The sequence below is a fragment of the Anarhichas minor genome, unplaced genomic scaffold (genome assembly GCF_050575085.1).
Source record: "Anarhichas minor isolate MPS153535 unplaced genomic scaffold, ASM5057508v1 ptg000041l, whole genome shotgun sequence".
Taxonomy (NCBI): Eukaryota; Metazoa; Chordata; class Actinopteri; order Perciformes; family Anarhichadidae; genus Anarhichas; species Anarhichas minor.
Window position 1 is genome coordinate 851,038 of NW_027466487.1, and position 16,510 is coordinate 867,547.

The following is a 16,510-nucleotide window of genomic DNA, read 5'->3' on the forward strand; positions in this document are numbered from 1 at the left end:
TTATGGCGGCGGGTTGGGAAAGCCCCACCAAAACCCCAGCAGCACTGAGTCCCTTAGCTGTTCCCTCCACAACACCCTGGGCACACAGAGAATACCAGCTATTCTGCTGCGATCGCGTGGCCCTGCCAACAACAGCAGCAGCAGCTAAAAAGAGGGAAGGGAAGCCTGGCCATGGTCAACAACCTGAAATAGACATTTATATATAAAAATCAACACTTTTAGGTTTAGTCTATAAAAACATTGTTTATACGCAATCTTGATGTTTTCCCAAAAAGGCTACTTGTGGACAACTGAACAAATATATGCACCACATCTGCAATAATCAGGGCTGTGTGTGAATGTTCCCCGTTGTATGTATAACAGAACCAGCAACGGCAAATCATAACAAATTGATACGCGACTGTAAAATAGTCCTAACAGTGGCATTACGTTGCGTTCATTCAGGATCTGGCTACCGTTTTACTGGCATGTATTTCTCGCCATTCCTAAAAATATCCACCCACATCTCAGGAAAAACAAGGCAGAAGTTGCACTTCACAAATGGAGCAGGCACGTCTCTCAGTAAACTCAACCCACAATCTGCCGCTGCTTGTGCTGTAACTTTACGGCCGCCATTGGCAGATTGCAGGAGAGAATATCACTTTCAACCAGCGTGTGATTGACTGATAAGGCCACTGAATTTCAAAGCAGCGACAACTGAATAAAAGTAAAAGGCTATACTGCAGGTACTGGAACATACTTCAATTGCTTTCTTTGGCCAGAAAGGAGTTTGGCATAACTAATCCCTTTAAAACACCCTGTAAACGCTGCTCACAGGAATGGATATGCCCATTTCACCACTGTGGTTAAAGTGTCGTGAGAAATCTGCAATTTTAACCACTTACACCATGCAAATTAATCTGCATTCTGTTTTAATAGAATCCAGAGGGACACAGTTCAGCTAGTGCTCGCTAAAAGGAATTAAAGCTGATATTCCACAGAGTTTTGCTGCAACCAAGAAGAAGCAGCTATGCTTGCTTAATTGCTAAGACGTGTGTTATTGAGGTGAAAGCTGCCGAGATCCAATATCTGTTTTTATTTAGCTGCGTGACACTAATTAATTCTAGAGACCCCTGCACCCCTGTTTTTTTAAAGGGATCTCTGAAGGGGGATCAGAACATAAACAAAGATGCGCAATGCATATTCATAAAGAACGTGTCGCTTGTTCTCCAGGATAAAATGAGTGGCACACAGTCATGATTTCAAAGGGTTGACAAAATGGAGATTGGGATAATGAGTCCTAACAGAGTCAGAGTACAACATATTCTGCTGTGTTGAGAGGGAGGCTGTGCTTATTTGCATGCAAAGAGAAAAGTATTAAGAGGTGCAGGTACACCGAGAGAGAGGACACAGATGAACGTTGGAAGGGAATGAAGAGAGAATAATACATAGGTAAGTAAAACGGGAAGAGGTGCCAGAGTGACACTGGCAGCATGAACGGATGGAGGGGGTTTGGTGTGATGGAAACAGAGGACGTGACGAAGGGAGAAAGCTGTAGGCTGTTAACGGATGGAAATGAATGTGTGTAATGTGTGGCTGGAAATGATAAAGACTGGTAATTAGTGCCTTATCTACTGTCAAGCACACTACTTCTTCACAATCAATCTGTGTGCACATTAACACAAAACACAGGCCTTAAATGTGCAAGTGCACACACACACACACACACACACATATATAAGTAATACCCATTCCTAAAAAATCTCTTATATCTCCTACGTAATATCTCTCTCAACATTTCTGTTCCCATCAGAAGAAAAACAGTGTGCTCTGAAATCTTTGTTAATTGGGAACATTTTACCTCGGTCCACTATCCTTTTACTGCTTTCCCTTTTATTCTTATCTATTCCTACTTGCTTCAATGGTAACAGATCTAGGGAAACTTAGACCTCTTACTGTAACACAGTAAACCTGGGAAAGAAGAGAGAGGCTGCACTGAGAGAAGAAATCACTCTTTCCTCACATTTATGGACAGCACAAACATGTGAACGCAGTCAAGAGTAGAAATGTGAAAAGATTAAACAAACACATGCACGCATTGCACACAAACATGACAATCTTGACTATGATACTGATTGTTTGCAGATTGCTTCATACTTTTCCTCTGTTTCTTCTAAGTTACGTATGCAACTATAAAAAAAAACTGGTATTAATGAGAGCCTCACAAAGTGAAGTTGGAGACAACCTTTTTACCCATTACCTAACCAGCAAACGCACACACACACACACACACACACACACACACTGTTATCTCTCCAAAATAACATTTCTAAAACACAGACTTCCATGCCAGGAGTAAGAGGAAAAAGCTTGGCTGCAGGTACAAATGAAGTCCCTGCGGGTTCCACTACCTCCCATCTGTTACTGTAATTCTCTGTGCACTCGTCTCACCATAGTCGCTGTTCTGCTGTCACCAGGCGTTGGTTTGTGACAGAAGAACAGGTTACTTGTGTAATGAGGCCCTGCAATCTTTCGCAAATGTTGGATTTTGAATTAAAAGATGTGCATGTCAACAGTCTCGCTCTTGAAGTTCTTACCCGCCTTCACAGATGCGAACCCGAGAGGGCTCGCTCTGTTTGGAGGTGGAGGGCTCTTCTTCTTCTCTCATCTCTTTATTCTCCTCCTTGTCGTGTTGTTGCTGATCCTTTACTTTGGTGAGGGTGCTGGGTGGGGTGGCATGTACCTACACTCAAGACACACATAGAAAAATTCAAAACAACTTAAAATAAAATGTTAAATGTTTTTTGTTAAAAGAGTATTCCACCAAGCACTCCTATAACATTGCATTCCTCAAGACCTGGAAAGAGACATTGTTGAGTAAAATCGTGGCAAAGCCCTTTAAGCACAGATTAAAAACATGATAGAAATATTTTCTACAGATGTTTAAAGTTCCTTAAACAGAGAGGTCTACATTGACTTATAAATATAAGTGTTTATTGTGATTATGTTTACCTCTGACACCCGTGGGGTCCTGCTACTGGCAGGGGCCAATTTGCTTTTGGCCGGGGTCGGGGCCGTGGCCACGGTGTACGTTTCTGAGCTGTGCTTCTGTTTGGAGCACAGCAGAGACAACGCCACCTTAGTGGTGAGGCCCGGCAAGTTGGGGTTGTGAGCACTGACGCTCCAGGTAGAATAGACTGAGCTGCGGGGGTCCGTCAGGGCAGACGGGTTGGGTTTGACGTAGTTCAGGTAGCACCAGTTAACTGAGGCGGAGGTGTGGAGGCTGGGGTATGAAGGGGCGGCTGGTTTTTCAGCCCCCTTTTCCACAACTGCCACCTCCTCCTTTTTTTTACTAGTCTTTTTAGTAGACTCCTCCTCCTCCCCCTTCTCCTCCTTTTCCTTCCTATTATGTTTCCTTGGCACTTGCTCATGCTCCCCCTCCACTTTCACAGTTACCCTCTCTGGTTGTTTCTTCTCACTCTCTTCCAGTTTTCTCCCAGTGGCTTTACTTTCTTCTTCCTGTCTTACCTTCTGTTCAACATCCTCCTCTTCCTCTCCAGCCTCATCTTCCTCCCCTTCCTCCTCCTCTTTTACCCTTTTCTGGTGGCGCTGGGCCTCGGTGCTGAGTTCCAGACTAGCTGCAGGAGAAAGCATGCGTTTACTTCCTCCAGCCCCCAGTGGACCGTATCCCTCCCCAGATCCTGAGGCCAGCTCCGTGGGGAGAGAAAGGGGAAAAAGGCTCTTGATGTATGGGGAAGGGACCTTCAAGTAGGACCTTTGCAACTTGTCCCGCTCCACCTGGCCCATAATGACCATGGCTGTGCAAGAAATAGGTTCCTGTGAGCAGGTGGAGGCCAGGATCTGGGACAAGGTGGTGTACATGGCACTGGCATAGGTAGGTATATGAGTCTGGAGGCGCACTGGCACCACAAGGGATACCACTGGTGTAAGCTGAGCCAGGCATGTGGCGATGACCGGCTGTGGGTGGTGGTAAGAGATTCTTACAAGGGATTGATGTGTAAGAGCAGAAGACATGGAGGAGATGGAGGGGCTGCTCTCTGTAGTGCGAAGGGAAGGAACAGTTAGTCTTGGAGGAAAAGGCAGGTACAGAGCCTGATTAGCTGTAGTCCTGGAAGAGAACGGGAGAGGAACTAGAGCAGGAAGCTGATGGAATGGTATACCCAACCGTTCTGCCATGTGGATCTGCCCCGGGTGTATCTGTATAGCTGGAGGTGCTGCCTGTGAATGTAAGAAGGCTCTGTGGGTGATTTGGGTGGATAGCACTTCAGAGATGGCTGTGGTGACGGGGAGCAGCTGGGATAATGATCCTGGGGGAAATGCTTGCTGCAAAGGTAACGCATCCTGAGAATGTGGGAAGATCCGTGGCTGTAACAGCTGCAAGGCTTTCCCTGTGACTTCCAGGCTAAACCGGGAGCTTGCTTCTGTTGAGTAGATAGGAGGATGGATGGAGCGGGAAGGCCCGGGTTTTGGACTCTCTGCTCTGGATAGCTGACTCATGCTGGCCCCCTCCTCTTGCTCAGCTTCCCCTAAGGTAGCATGCTTCACAAGGAGACACTTTCTCCTTTCTTTCCAGGAGGATGCAGACTGTTGAGGGGACAGGGACCCGTAGTCAAATGACTTACTTCTGGTCTCTGAGACCTGTTCTGTTTGTTGGGGGGTGGCTGTGATCTGCTCTGAGGCTGAGCGCCTCATCTCCTTGTGGCTTTGGTGGTGTTGGTGGGAAGCGGATGGCACCATTAACATCTGGGAGCTTTGGCTACTTGAGGCCCAGATGGCAGTCTCTGGTCTTGCTGTGTCCTCGAAAGAAGCAGAAAGGCTTGAAGCGTGGGAGATGTTGCTCTCTTGACTGGGGCTGCGGGGCAGAGATGCAGACTCAAAGCTAGACTCCCCAGACGACTGGGCTGCTTCTGCCAGGCGGAGTCTCTTCTTCTTTGGTGGCAGCTTCTCTGCAGGGAGCTGGGCCAGAGTCTGGCTACGCTGAGGCCATTGGAACTCCTCCACTCTCTCTGCCTCCTAGGACAGAAAAATAGTTTACTAAACTAACATTACGTGTAAGATGAGGTGATATTGACTGCTCACATGCTAAACATTTTTCCCAGGATGTTGAAGTTCAAAAACAGCTTTAAATCAATGCATGTTTTACAAATATTTGAGGGAATTAAATAAGCAAAGCAATCAAATTGTGTAAAATGCAAAAAAAAACATATTGGCCAAATGCTATTTTAAATAATCATGTACCTTGAATGAGGATGCCGTCACTGGCGGAGAGACCGATGGCATGTCAGCATCAGGCTCCACAGTAACAAGGATCTCTGGCACTTGGATGTTTGGTTGGCGGATGAGGCGAGATGTAGACGGTGATGGTTTTGGCTCGAGTTGTTGTGTATGCTGACTCTCTCTGAGTTCTGTTTCCTGACTCTCCATGGATACACTCTCCTGCTTCTCAAAAGAGCTTGTGTGTTGGATGACAGACACACCCTTCCTGTCTTGCTGCTGCTGCTGCTGCTGTTGTTGTTGTGGCTCAGTCGGTAAAGAAACACCTAGAAACAAACAAAATAAAGAAGAAAAAGCTACCATTATATTATACAGGTAAGCTGCTTATAAATGGTGACCTTTAATTGCTTTTGCATTGCTTTACACTATTGATGTAGATGCAGATAATCACATGTTGTTTACAGATTTTCCTTCGCTATTAAGGTTTCTCAGATTTAAAAAAATGAAAGGAAAGAAATATATTGCTCACACAGAATGATGTTGACAAATTTGATCTGCCGCTGCAGCGATTTATAAACAAACCTGTGAGGGTGTGGCTGTGCTCTGGTCTGCTAGGCACAGGAATGAGGCCTGCAGAGCTCCCTGACATGGCTACAGATCCCGGGCTGGGAGGATCCTCCTCCAGACTTTCCTCTTTTCTTCTCTTCCTCGCGGCCATTGCCAGCGCTCGGAACGAATAGTGCATCATCATCTGGGGGCGATCCTCCCGACATGTTTTACTTGAATCCCTGCTTACTTTTTCCAGGGTTTGCTGTCCTGGGCATATTCCTCTGTGGGCCTCGTAGCCTTCATTGTGTTGGAAGTGGACCCCACATGCTTCACATTCAAACATGCTCGGACTCTTTTGCTGTTGTTGTTGCTGTTGTTGTTGTTGTAGCTGCCTGGCTTGTTCAGCACCACTAGCTGATGAGGAGGAGGTGGGGCCGGCCTCCTCCAGCATTAGCTCAGCTCCCAGTGGATCTTCTATGGCAGGCTGGCGCCGTAGCATACGCTGGGCATGGCCAACCCTCATCTCTGCTACCACCGCTTGCTGCTCATCGAATGACTGACAGAGACGGTAATCCTTGGGAGACATGGTGCCAGAGGTGGAGGGCTCTCCTTGGCTGGTAGAGGATGGCATTGAGTGGCTTCTAAGCAGAGGCACTGCTGATAGCTCCTGGGCAACTGCTGGATCCGCCTCAGGATTGTGGAGGTGCTTCAAACCACTAGGGCCAGGGGCTTCTCCTTTGGGATCGAATGTGTAGGGATCTCTAGGAGAGGTGAATTTTGGGGACTCCATGCTGCTCTTCCTGGACAGAGAGGAGCGTCTGGGCTTCACACTGTCAATCTCCCTGGTGTCTACTACTGCTTCATTGATAGTGATGAGCTTGGTAATGTGTTCTATTACTTGGGTTTTGGGTACAGCGAAGGGAATGCTTTTCTCCTCCGTTCCTGCAGACGAGGAAAGTAAAGAATGAGGCTGCTGCTGATGGGGACTGCGCTGCTGCCCTCCCAGCCTTCCATATTTTCCTAGAATAATTTCTGCGTAGGTTTTGGCACTGGCACTGGGAGGGCTAACTTGGGACAGGTCAGTGCTGCCTGACCCGGAGAAGTAGCCAGACTCTGTGCTGCCTTTACTGCCAGGGCCTTGAGAGGAAGATGAGGTGGAGAGGGAGGAAGGAGGGTCATCTGGAGAAGCCATCGGGCCACGTTTCCTTTCACTAAGCCTCAGTGCCAGCCTTTGCTTGACAGCCTGGGAGTCCTCAGGCCTCTGGCTCTCCTCTGAGCCTCCCAGTGGTTCCTTACCACCTTTCCTCTGCTGGCCCAACATCTCCTTAGAGGAGGATTTTCTGTGTTGGCCCGTCTCTTCTTCAGACTCAGTGCTTTCTCCCTCCGTGTGTTCCTCAGGGTCTTCTCCAACACCACTACCCTCTGGTCCACTCAAACTGGGTTCATCACGACTGGATGCCAGGCCCGCTTTAATGCGATGGGCATGGGACTTGCGGTGCTTGTACAGGTTGCTCTTGGTCTTGAAAGAAAAGCCACAGGGAGCACAAGGGTAGGGTCTTTCTCCTGTATGGGAGCGAATATGTTTCTGAAGAACGCTTGGCTTGGCACATGGACGGCCACAGTAAGTGCATACATATTTTCCTGGTTTTTGGGGTTTCTTCTCCCCTTTTCTGGGTGAGCTGACCCCTTCTAGGCCCTCTTGGCTGGACTGAGATGGGACCCCTTGGCCATGCTCACCCCGGGTGGAGGAAGTAGATGGCAGGGATGTGGTTGATGAGGAAGCTGGAGAGAAGAAGCTGCCTCCTGAGGGACCTGGGGTGTCTGAATGCTGCCATGCTACTGCTTGCTGCTGCTGTAACCGAAGCAGAAGGTCAGAGCGTTTGGGTTGGCGATTTTGCAGGCGACCCAAGGCTCTGTGTACAGGGCGAGGATTAGGAGGGTGCTGGGGCTGCTGAGGTGGACACGATCCTAGAGAGGATTCAGTTGTCAACTGCTGCTGCTCTTGCCTTCCAGAGCTCTCCCCATCAGCCGGACGGCTGTGCTCAGCCTCCATAGAGTGGGGAGGAGGCCTCACAGACACACAAGGAGGGGCTCTCGGAGCCTCATGGGGCTAACCGCATGGCAGCAGAGAGGTCAGAGAAAGGGGAACATCGACAGACTGAGTTGTAAATCACAAAAGAGGGCCTTTTTCAGTGTGGGCCAAGAGTTATTCAAGAAGACCAAATGAGGCATCATTAAAAGCTGCCTTGGAGCTGCACGGTTGCAGGTAAACATGGATCATCTCTCTGTACAAAGCAGTTGTGCTTCTGTCCAGCCTCAGCCATTGTAACAGTTCTCCCAACGTCTTCTCTGCATCTCTTTTGTTGGTTGTCAAGAGTGTCAAGAGTTGGTTGTCAGCTTCTGAATGGGTCTAAAGAAACAAGGAAAAAGCCAAAGAAGGACAGAGTTACAAAAGTGGAAACATATTAGAACATTTATTAGATATTTCAAAAGGTTTAGTCACAAAGAGCTACAGCATAGCTAAGTGCTGGAAGCAATATTCCCTACTTTTTTTGTCCTAATAACAGCAACAAAACAAAGATAATAAAGGTCCCAGTCTGCTGAAGAACAACACAGCAAAACACACAGGACCTGGTCAGGATTACGTAAGCTTCTTGACATCCTAAGGGTTTCCAAAAAGCCTCCCATGCAGTCTAAAAAAAGAGTTATGTTGGTAGAGCAGAAGGCCAAAATCAGTAGTGTCCTTATATCAAACTCACTAACTCATATCATACTATGACAAATAGGGTTACATTTCCTGGAGTAGTGTTGAGTGGGGTCAGTTTTGTAATGAGAACATTAGCAAGGTAATTGCATCATCAACATGTTATTGCGCTCATCTGTCCTGGCTTCAACTCTTCATAAGCAGAAAGTGTGCAGCGATCCAGGAGATAGAGGAACATGTACTGTGAATCTACTGTATTAAGAAAATGTGAAGTCAAGATGTTTTTGTTATTTCCCATGGTGATCCGAGGACACAGGAATCTATTATGTGCATGTCCAAATACTGTTTAAACACGTTTTAACATTTTTGACTCGCTACAAATTGAGCCTTCTGCTAAAAAAAACAAGCAAATCTGATTCATATCTGACCCACGACTGGCCCACTCTGCAGGAGTCAGAGAGCAGCTCACAGTCAGTCAGGCAACATCCACAGCACAGGCACCAAAGGAGGAGACCACAGTGTCAGGGCACGGAGTCAAAACAAATGCTGGAAATATAGCCTATGCTTATCTGATCTGGCACTGAAGCTAAAGGGGGTAAATGGAGGGGGTGGTGTTTACTAGTAGATAAAGGGACTTGACATGCAACTGGGTTTCAGCCTACACCACTCACGCTCTGCTGTTGTACAGCCACCAGGGTGCAGTGTTTATGAGGGGCCAAGAGTGGCTGCTTGTTATGAAGCCTGTTGTAAAAGGGTACTGTGAAAACGTTTATCAAGATAGATCTATTGTAATATTTCCCACTCACACACACACTACTAGAGAGCTGTGTATATGAGGAGCCAATATAGCTGATCACGGAGACTTGCGGGTGCGATGAAATCTTCTCTTTTATCAAGATGTATGTTCTGCAATAATCCCCACTTACTACAATATCTGCACTCCATCTCAACTCGAGACACAGGATTCTTGTATCGCGGCCAATCAAAACACATTCTGGGAATGGATGGGGCCAATCATAACATTTTCACCGAGCAGCCATGCCCAACAGCTGACAGTCCCAGCACAGGCAGATCCAGAGTATCAATCATCGCTTTAAGACATTGACACTACTTGCTACCTCCCCCGATTCTGTCAGACTCTGCAGATCAGCGCTTGCTGAGGGAGGACCGCTGTGTGTGTGTTCACCTCTCAGCTGTAGATCTATGTGATGGTGTAGACAGCGTGCACCACCTATGACAGCAAAGAGCATCCCAGAAGAAAACATAGGATTGGTACTGATTCAGAGCAAACGCAGAAACTGACTAAAATGAGGTGAGAGATAGAAAATGTATAGATTTTCTTTAATATTAGAGATATGCATATGAAGTAGGGGTAAGAAAGAGTGCAAGATGACATGAGAAGAGGTGGGAAAGAGAGAAAAGACTCCAGTGATCCAGTGGCTGAATAAACAGGCCCGGCAGAAGACTGCAGCTCAAGGTGCCAGCGGTGGCAAGGCAGCACTGACAGTTTTTTTTAATGAGCCACACTTTTGCTCTCTCCATATGTCTAAAAAAAAAACACTGCACAGTCAGCCTTCATTAGCACCAGTTTACAGTGGGAAAAAAAAAAGAAAGAGAATCAGTCTTCCTCTTGGAAACAACTTGACAGATCCTCGCTCCATCTCCACGTTCCCCCACATCTGCTGAGGGCTGATCATCTGTTTAGTGTGTGTTTCTCCAAGCAGATCAACGCTTTGATTACAGCAGACTTTTACCATCAACACACAGCAATTAGGCAGCACAACAAAACAAATCAACACCAATTATATTTCACTTCTCTGTCTTCATTTGCTTGTCTTCCACATGTTCGGCTGTACGGGGAGACTTTTGTATGTGAGAGAGACACATTACTCTCGAGAGTTACATGTAGATAAGTTAGATCAGGAGGGGAATGGAGCTTGCAGAAGTGTCTACATCACATCGTCACTGAAGAAAGTTGTTCCTTTCACACTTGACTTTTAGAGAGAAGAGTTTGACGACAATAAAAAACAAGCAGATGAAAGAGAGACGGCAACCAAGTTGGTAGTAAAAAGTGAACGTGGCTGGATGAGAAGAAGAATGATCCCTGGCGTAGCTGTTGATGCAGCCCTTAAACGAGGCGATTAGAAGGTTTTAAGGTTGGGGAGAGCATTGCTTACATTATTCATGGCAGTCTAGACTGCCAGCTCTGAGCGGGGAAACACAGTCAGGGCTGTGCCAGGAAGAAGAAAAGCCAGAGTCTAGCCTACATTAAGCCAAAACACACGCACACCGTACAGCGCACATACAGTGTACAGCACTTCTCTCCCCAGAGCCCCTAACACACAGCAGCAGCCCTGGGTCTACTCTGACACATCTGACCAGCCAATCAGCAGCAGTGCCCTGAGGTGACCTACCCTGGTTCCACTCAGCCGCTCCTCCTGCAGTCTGACGAGGGGTTTTCCTTTCTCATCATACTCATTCCACAGAGATGACTTGCTATCAGTGGCGCCTATTACACGCAACACTTTAATGCACGAGGAGTTTCTACAGTATACACTCTCATATACATCAGTTGACAATAATAAGACCTCCGGTGAAACACACAGGTTATGTAAATGTATCTATAGTTACGATGAGGGTGGGGCGAGGGTGTTCTTCTCTCCGCTCTATTTTTAGGCTGAGGTGCGAGCAGGAAGCCACTGATGCAGCTCTTAACAGTGTCAGATCAAAACCACAGAGATAATACTCATAGCAGTTTGCAAAATAACAAACTGGGAACACATGAACATTTCACCTCCTCATGACCCATTCTATGATACTTCACAGAACAGTCTTACTCTCTAGGTTCTGATGTCTGTGCCTAAAACGTGATTAACGACTTATCCACAGAGAGAAAAGAATGAGTGAGGAATGTGTGTGTGTGTGTGTGTGTACTGTACATGCAAAGAGGCTTTGTCAGCAGAAACAACAACTGATGCAGGTACCTGAGGGAGCCCTGACACAGATGATAAGAGATCTCACACACACACACACACACACACACACACACACACACACACACACACACACACACACACACACACACACACACACACACACACACACACACACACACACACACACACACACACACACACACACACACACACACACACACACTCCGGCCATCATCTCTGCTGCGTCTATTAAGTCCATCAGTTCTACTTCTACAACTGTAAATCCCATAAAACAAAATTTAGCTTGACTCCTGCTCAATAAGTAGCAGGAGCTTTGCAACAGTTTTACAGTTAAAACTTCATTATCATGCACAGGGGAGTGTGGCTGGGCAGTTTGTGTTCATTTCCTCATCAATACCCAGACGCATCCATGCAGCTGGTAATGACGGATAAAGAAATATGGGCTAAACAGTAAATTACCTTGTGCCCTGAGAACAGATAAACCCTCTTAAGTGTTTTTAAAAAAATCTGTTGTCATACCTCTCTCTCTCTCTCTCTCTCTCTCGGTTCCCATGGAAACCAGCCTACTCTGAGCAACGGCAGATGGAGAGGGAGCTGGAGGTCTAAATTTATCTCCCAGCATCCTTTCTGACTACAGACGCACACTGGCAGCAGGAAGTGAGGAGGGGAAATGCTTGGCCTCGGCGTGCATTGACAAGCTGGCATGACCCTTGACATCTTATGCCCTCTGAGTGACGACGGGTTGACACCACAGCAGACGAAAACATACAGTAATGCCTGCAACAGCTTGACCCACAAGGGTCATAATCTCAATGCAGCAATACAACATGTGAAACTGTACAGGAGGCTCTGCAGCATTCCTTAAGTACACAGTATTTCCCCTGCCACCACCTCCAAAAACAGAGCTGCCAATCAAACCACAAATACTATACAGTCTAGCACTAACCAATCAAAAGAGCCACAGGAAGAAACGGTTTGGTTTGATATTAGATGACTGGAGAAGAAACCAAGAAGAAAGAACCAGACGCCTGGTACAGCATAAAACCTCAGAGCAGCATAAAACACTCACACTCACCCAGGGATATCACTGCTGTCAGGAGAAGCCGCTCGCTAAGGAGGACGCCGTCTGAAAAAACACCACATACCAGAGCTCTCACTCACTCTCTCTCAGCTCTGTGCACCTCTGCGGGTGTAGAGGAGGATTTCACAGGGCTTTGATGAGACTGGCAGTTCACAACCGTTGCAGTGTTCACTTTGATTAAACACAAGCCAGTGAACTGCAGGTGAATACCGGCCATTAAATCAAACACGAGTGGCATGGCAGCGCCGGGTAATGCACACCTCGACGGCAGGAGAAGATTGCATTGAGAGTTTTAATAATACCCCTGGCAGCGGAAAACCTGGTACTTTGGGTGAGATAATCAACCGTAAAAACAAAGTGACCACAACTTTGACTAAATTGATGGTTGCTTGACTTTCCATAACTTTATTTGCGGCCAGGACCTTCACGGATGGAAATCATCTTTTCGTAGTCACTTAGTTTGTCAATTTAAATTATACGGTCCAACATTTGTCTCAGAGGGCTTTGCCTCTGACTGGAGAGGAGCTCTATCCTTAGACCCTCGATTTGAATTGTGAAAAAATTCCACAAGATTTCCAGAAAAAAGGGAGTAACCTCAGGCAAGATCGACAGAGGAGGGATCCCTCTTCCAGAACGGACATTCAATAGAAACCTTGAAGACTCTTTCTGACGTAAAATAAATCCGTGAATTTAAATCCTTTCATCATAACGTATCAGTAGCCTTTGACGTGCTAAATCAACTCAGTTATTTAATCCTTAAACAGAGTTTTTGACATTAACAAACTTCAATCCTTTCACTTACAAAATTCTCAGGTGCTAGATTATATTTTTTGAAATAACAAACGATCAAATGTAAACTCACTTGGAACAGCTGCAATAACTAAGTAACTAATTTACCATCGCTGACAAGAAAAGTAATGATAGGGAGGGAAAGACAGGGGGGCGGCTGAAGGGAGAGAGGAAGACCGAGATGGATTTAAATAAGTGAGGAAAACAGAGAGCGAAAGACAGAGTGTGAGGGGAGGGGCGAGCAGAGAGAGAGAGAGAGAGAGAGAGGGAGAGAGAGGGAGAAAGAAAAAGACGGAGTTTAGATTACCTGACAGAGCAGTCTGGTCTTCCCCTTCAGAGACGCTTCACAGGCACTGTGAGACAAGCAGGGAGAGCCAGAGAGTGAGAGCGGATATGACTGTTTGAGTGGGTGTGTTGCTGAGAGAGAGAGAGAGAGAGAGAGAGATAGAGAGAGAGAGAGAGAGAGAGGCTGGGGGTGAGGCAAAAAAAGAGTGATGGAGAGAGAGGGAGCGAGGGGGAGCAGGGAAGACAGTAAATGAACAGTTTCCACTGTACAAATGCAAGGGGAGGAGGAGAAAGATGCGGTAGCAAAAATAAGCTAAAAGCGACTCATATTCCCATAGCATGAGTAACACCTCCAACAAGTCACACCATCCTCCCTGAAACCACAGTCATCGCATCAACTGTCACGTTTCTCATTGCAACCAAAGTGCACAGCAAATCAGGAAAACAAAAACATGCATCTACAGATTCAGGTTCTTAAGGTCAAACTCGTTCTGCGGCTGGTGGCACTGCCAATAGATAGGATTACAAACAGGTCTTGCATGGGGTTTTCTCATGTCACACAGAACCCCGAGGGTGATTCCTTGCAATTATCACCTCCTTATCAGCAAAGTTATTGTATTGTAGTGGTGGGTGAAGAAAAAACAACGGCAGCCTTCTTCCTCAGTGACAAACCCTCTGCCCACATATACAAGTCTCATTTACGTAAACCTTCCAGTCCCTGCCATCATGCTGCATCTGCAAATGAATTCCAGAGTGGCATCCATTCAAGCAAGCCCCCGCATTACGCAGAACTCGGGCTGGGCCTATCAGCGGTGCAACACTAGAGAGAGAGAGAGAGAGAGAGAAACAGAAAGAGAAAGAGAGAATTGAGAATGAACGGAGGTCCTGCTGTTCCTTAGAGCTTTGCCTCACTGGCAGAGCACAGGAAGTGTGAGTCACACGCTCTAAAATAAACACACTCACACAGCAACGAGCCGGCGTACAGAACGAGCGGATGGCTGGGCTGCTGATCAGAAGGCAGGCAGAGGGAACATGGATCCTCACAGCCCAGCAACACGTGGTGGCCTGGTGGGACTCACGGCCAGATGACGGGATGTGTCAAAAAGGAAAAGACGTTTCTCTCCTTCTCCTAATTGATCGATTATATGTGTTTTTTTGTTTGTCTTTTCAACCTCATCTAACAACAATACACCTACTCATTGGCTCTGTTTTCGTCCTCTTCTCCTGTGCTGTTCCGTGGTTGTTCACATGTCTTCCTATTCTTTCTCCTCTGCTCTGTGTTTCCTCTCTGATTTTATTTGGTCCCAGTCAATAGGAGTGTTGTTCAGGACTTGGTGATTACCCCTGGCTCCGCGCGGCTGCTGGCTGACTGCTGTAGGGGACTGTGCTGGCCTGATGCTGGACTACTCTCACAGGCTGCTGGCTTTGCGGGCCGAGGCACTGTATTGTGTCTGCCCTGAATGTGCTCATTGTCACCCTTTACAGCACACACCTTCTATACTGTACTTCCCTGCGCGGGACCTTCACCCATCCGTCATCCCTTTGTCCTCTGTTCCTCAGACTGAGGGGTTCTGACGGGAAGGTTGGGAGGGGGGGGCAGAGGCCCGGGAACAAAACTGCCACTGTGGCAATGATTGACAGGAAAGTTGCTCCACACAGACGTAACGATTAGCGAGGCCGGGGACCGGGACACACAGACTGGTTAGGAACTAGAGAGAGCTGGGAGCTATTAAGTTGAACAGTCATTGAAGATGACAATCTTGAAGACAGGGTATCAAAAGTGGGAAGTGCAACGATCATAAAGGTGTGCTTTCGTGACGCTATAATAAATGGTAACCATATGCTACCCAATGGCCCAAAGCATGTCAGGCTCACATTATGCAAAACTGTTCTCATTTACAGTACATTGAAACAAGGGCTCCCCTGTGGTGTGGTCACATGAGACAATTTCACATACATGACACACACCAACCTACCTCGTATAATGCAGAGGCAAGCAACACCTAAACTGCACACATCATGCTTTATATAAGAAACTTCATGTTGTTTTGGAGCAGCCACAGACTATAATTTAGACCAAATGAGTGGTTTGCGCATTTACAGACAACCATACAGATGACATATTTTTGGACTTTCACCCTATAAACTGCAGACACAGGCAGTAAAAGGGGCAAATATGGGAGTATTGAGAGAGGGTTCTCTCTGTTCCAAAGGCAGATTATTTCAGACCTGTGGTGTTCCAGTAAACTGACCTTATGACTGTCTGTCCATAAGACTGTGGTATTATGATAGAAACAAAACCCATTTAAAGAGGGAGTCCATATGGTGTATAAAAGCCACTGTGGCTAAGTGTTGCTCTACCTGTTTGCATCGATTTGGTAAAAAATAAACTGGGGTCAAAGAAGACGTCCATTTAACCAAGTGGGCTGAGTCTTCTGGGAACATGTCAAACCACTAAATCCAGGCCATTACTCGGGTAAATGTATACAGCTACATTTATTCATCACTTGATTCTCACCTTCCACTTGAAAATGTGACACGTAAAACTTAGATAGACTACATCTGATTTTACATAGAGTTCCCAAAGCTTGACATAAACCTCGGAACAGCTTTCAGTTTGACTGGATGGCACCAGCCAAAAAATAGTGTTAAGACACTAATGGGTGTGTGTGTTATTGAGCAGACAAGTTAGCATTGAACAACTGGTGTCATACATCGAGCTGGAGGAATGTTTTCTCTCCAGCACTTTGGTCCCGACTGAAATATCTCAACAACTATTGGATGAAATGTATGTTTCCCACGAGATGAATCCTACTGACTTTGTTGATCCCCTGAATTTTCTCTAAGCACCATCATCAGATCAATCATTTCAATTCGTGCAACACTTTGGTTGATGACCAAACACTTGCAAAATTATGCAACAATCACATT

At 46.5% G+C, this 16,510-nt stretch overlaps 1 protein-coding gene across 3 annotated transcripts in view; it reads right to left on the bottom strand.

Moving 5' to 3' along the window:
* Nucleotides 1-16,510, bottom strand: part of hivep3b (HIVEP zinc finger 3b) — a 35,056-nt gene that overhangs the window by 3,476 nt on the left and 15,070 nt on the right. The window contains exons 2-8 of one of the 3 annotated variants that reach the window (XM_076109728.1): nucleotides 13,602-13,647; nucleotides 12,500-12,550; nucleotides 9,654-9,698; nucleotides 5,797-8,173; nucleotides 5,239-5,540; nucleotides 2,992-5,013; nucleotides 2,577-2,722 (exon numbers count right to left, since the gene is read on the bottom strand). In XM_076109728.1, the coding sequence (XP_075965843.1) occupies nucleotides 2,577-2,722; nucleotides 2,992-5,013; nucleotides 5,239-5,540; nucleotides 5,797-7,816 (4,490 nt within the window). In that variant the 5' untranslated portion in view covers nucleotides 7,817-8,173; nucleotides 9,654-9,698; nucleotides 12,500-12,550; nucleotides 13,602-13,647. The remainder of the gene's footprint in view (nucleotides 1-2,576; nucleotides 2,723-2,991; nucleotides 5,014-5,238; nucleotides 5,541-5,796; nucleotides 8,174-9,653; nucleotides 9,699-12,499; nucleotides 12,551-13,601; nucleotides 13,648-16,510) is intronic. The other 2 variants (XM_076109729.1, XM_076109727.1) reach the window with 2 other exon arrangements.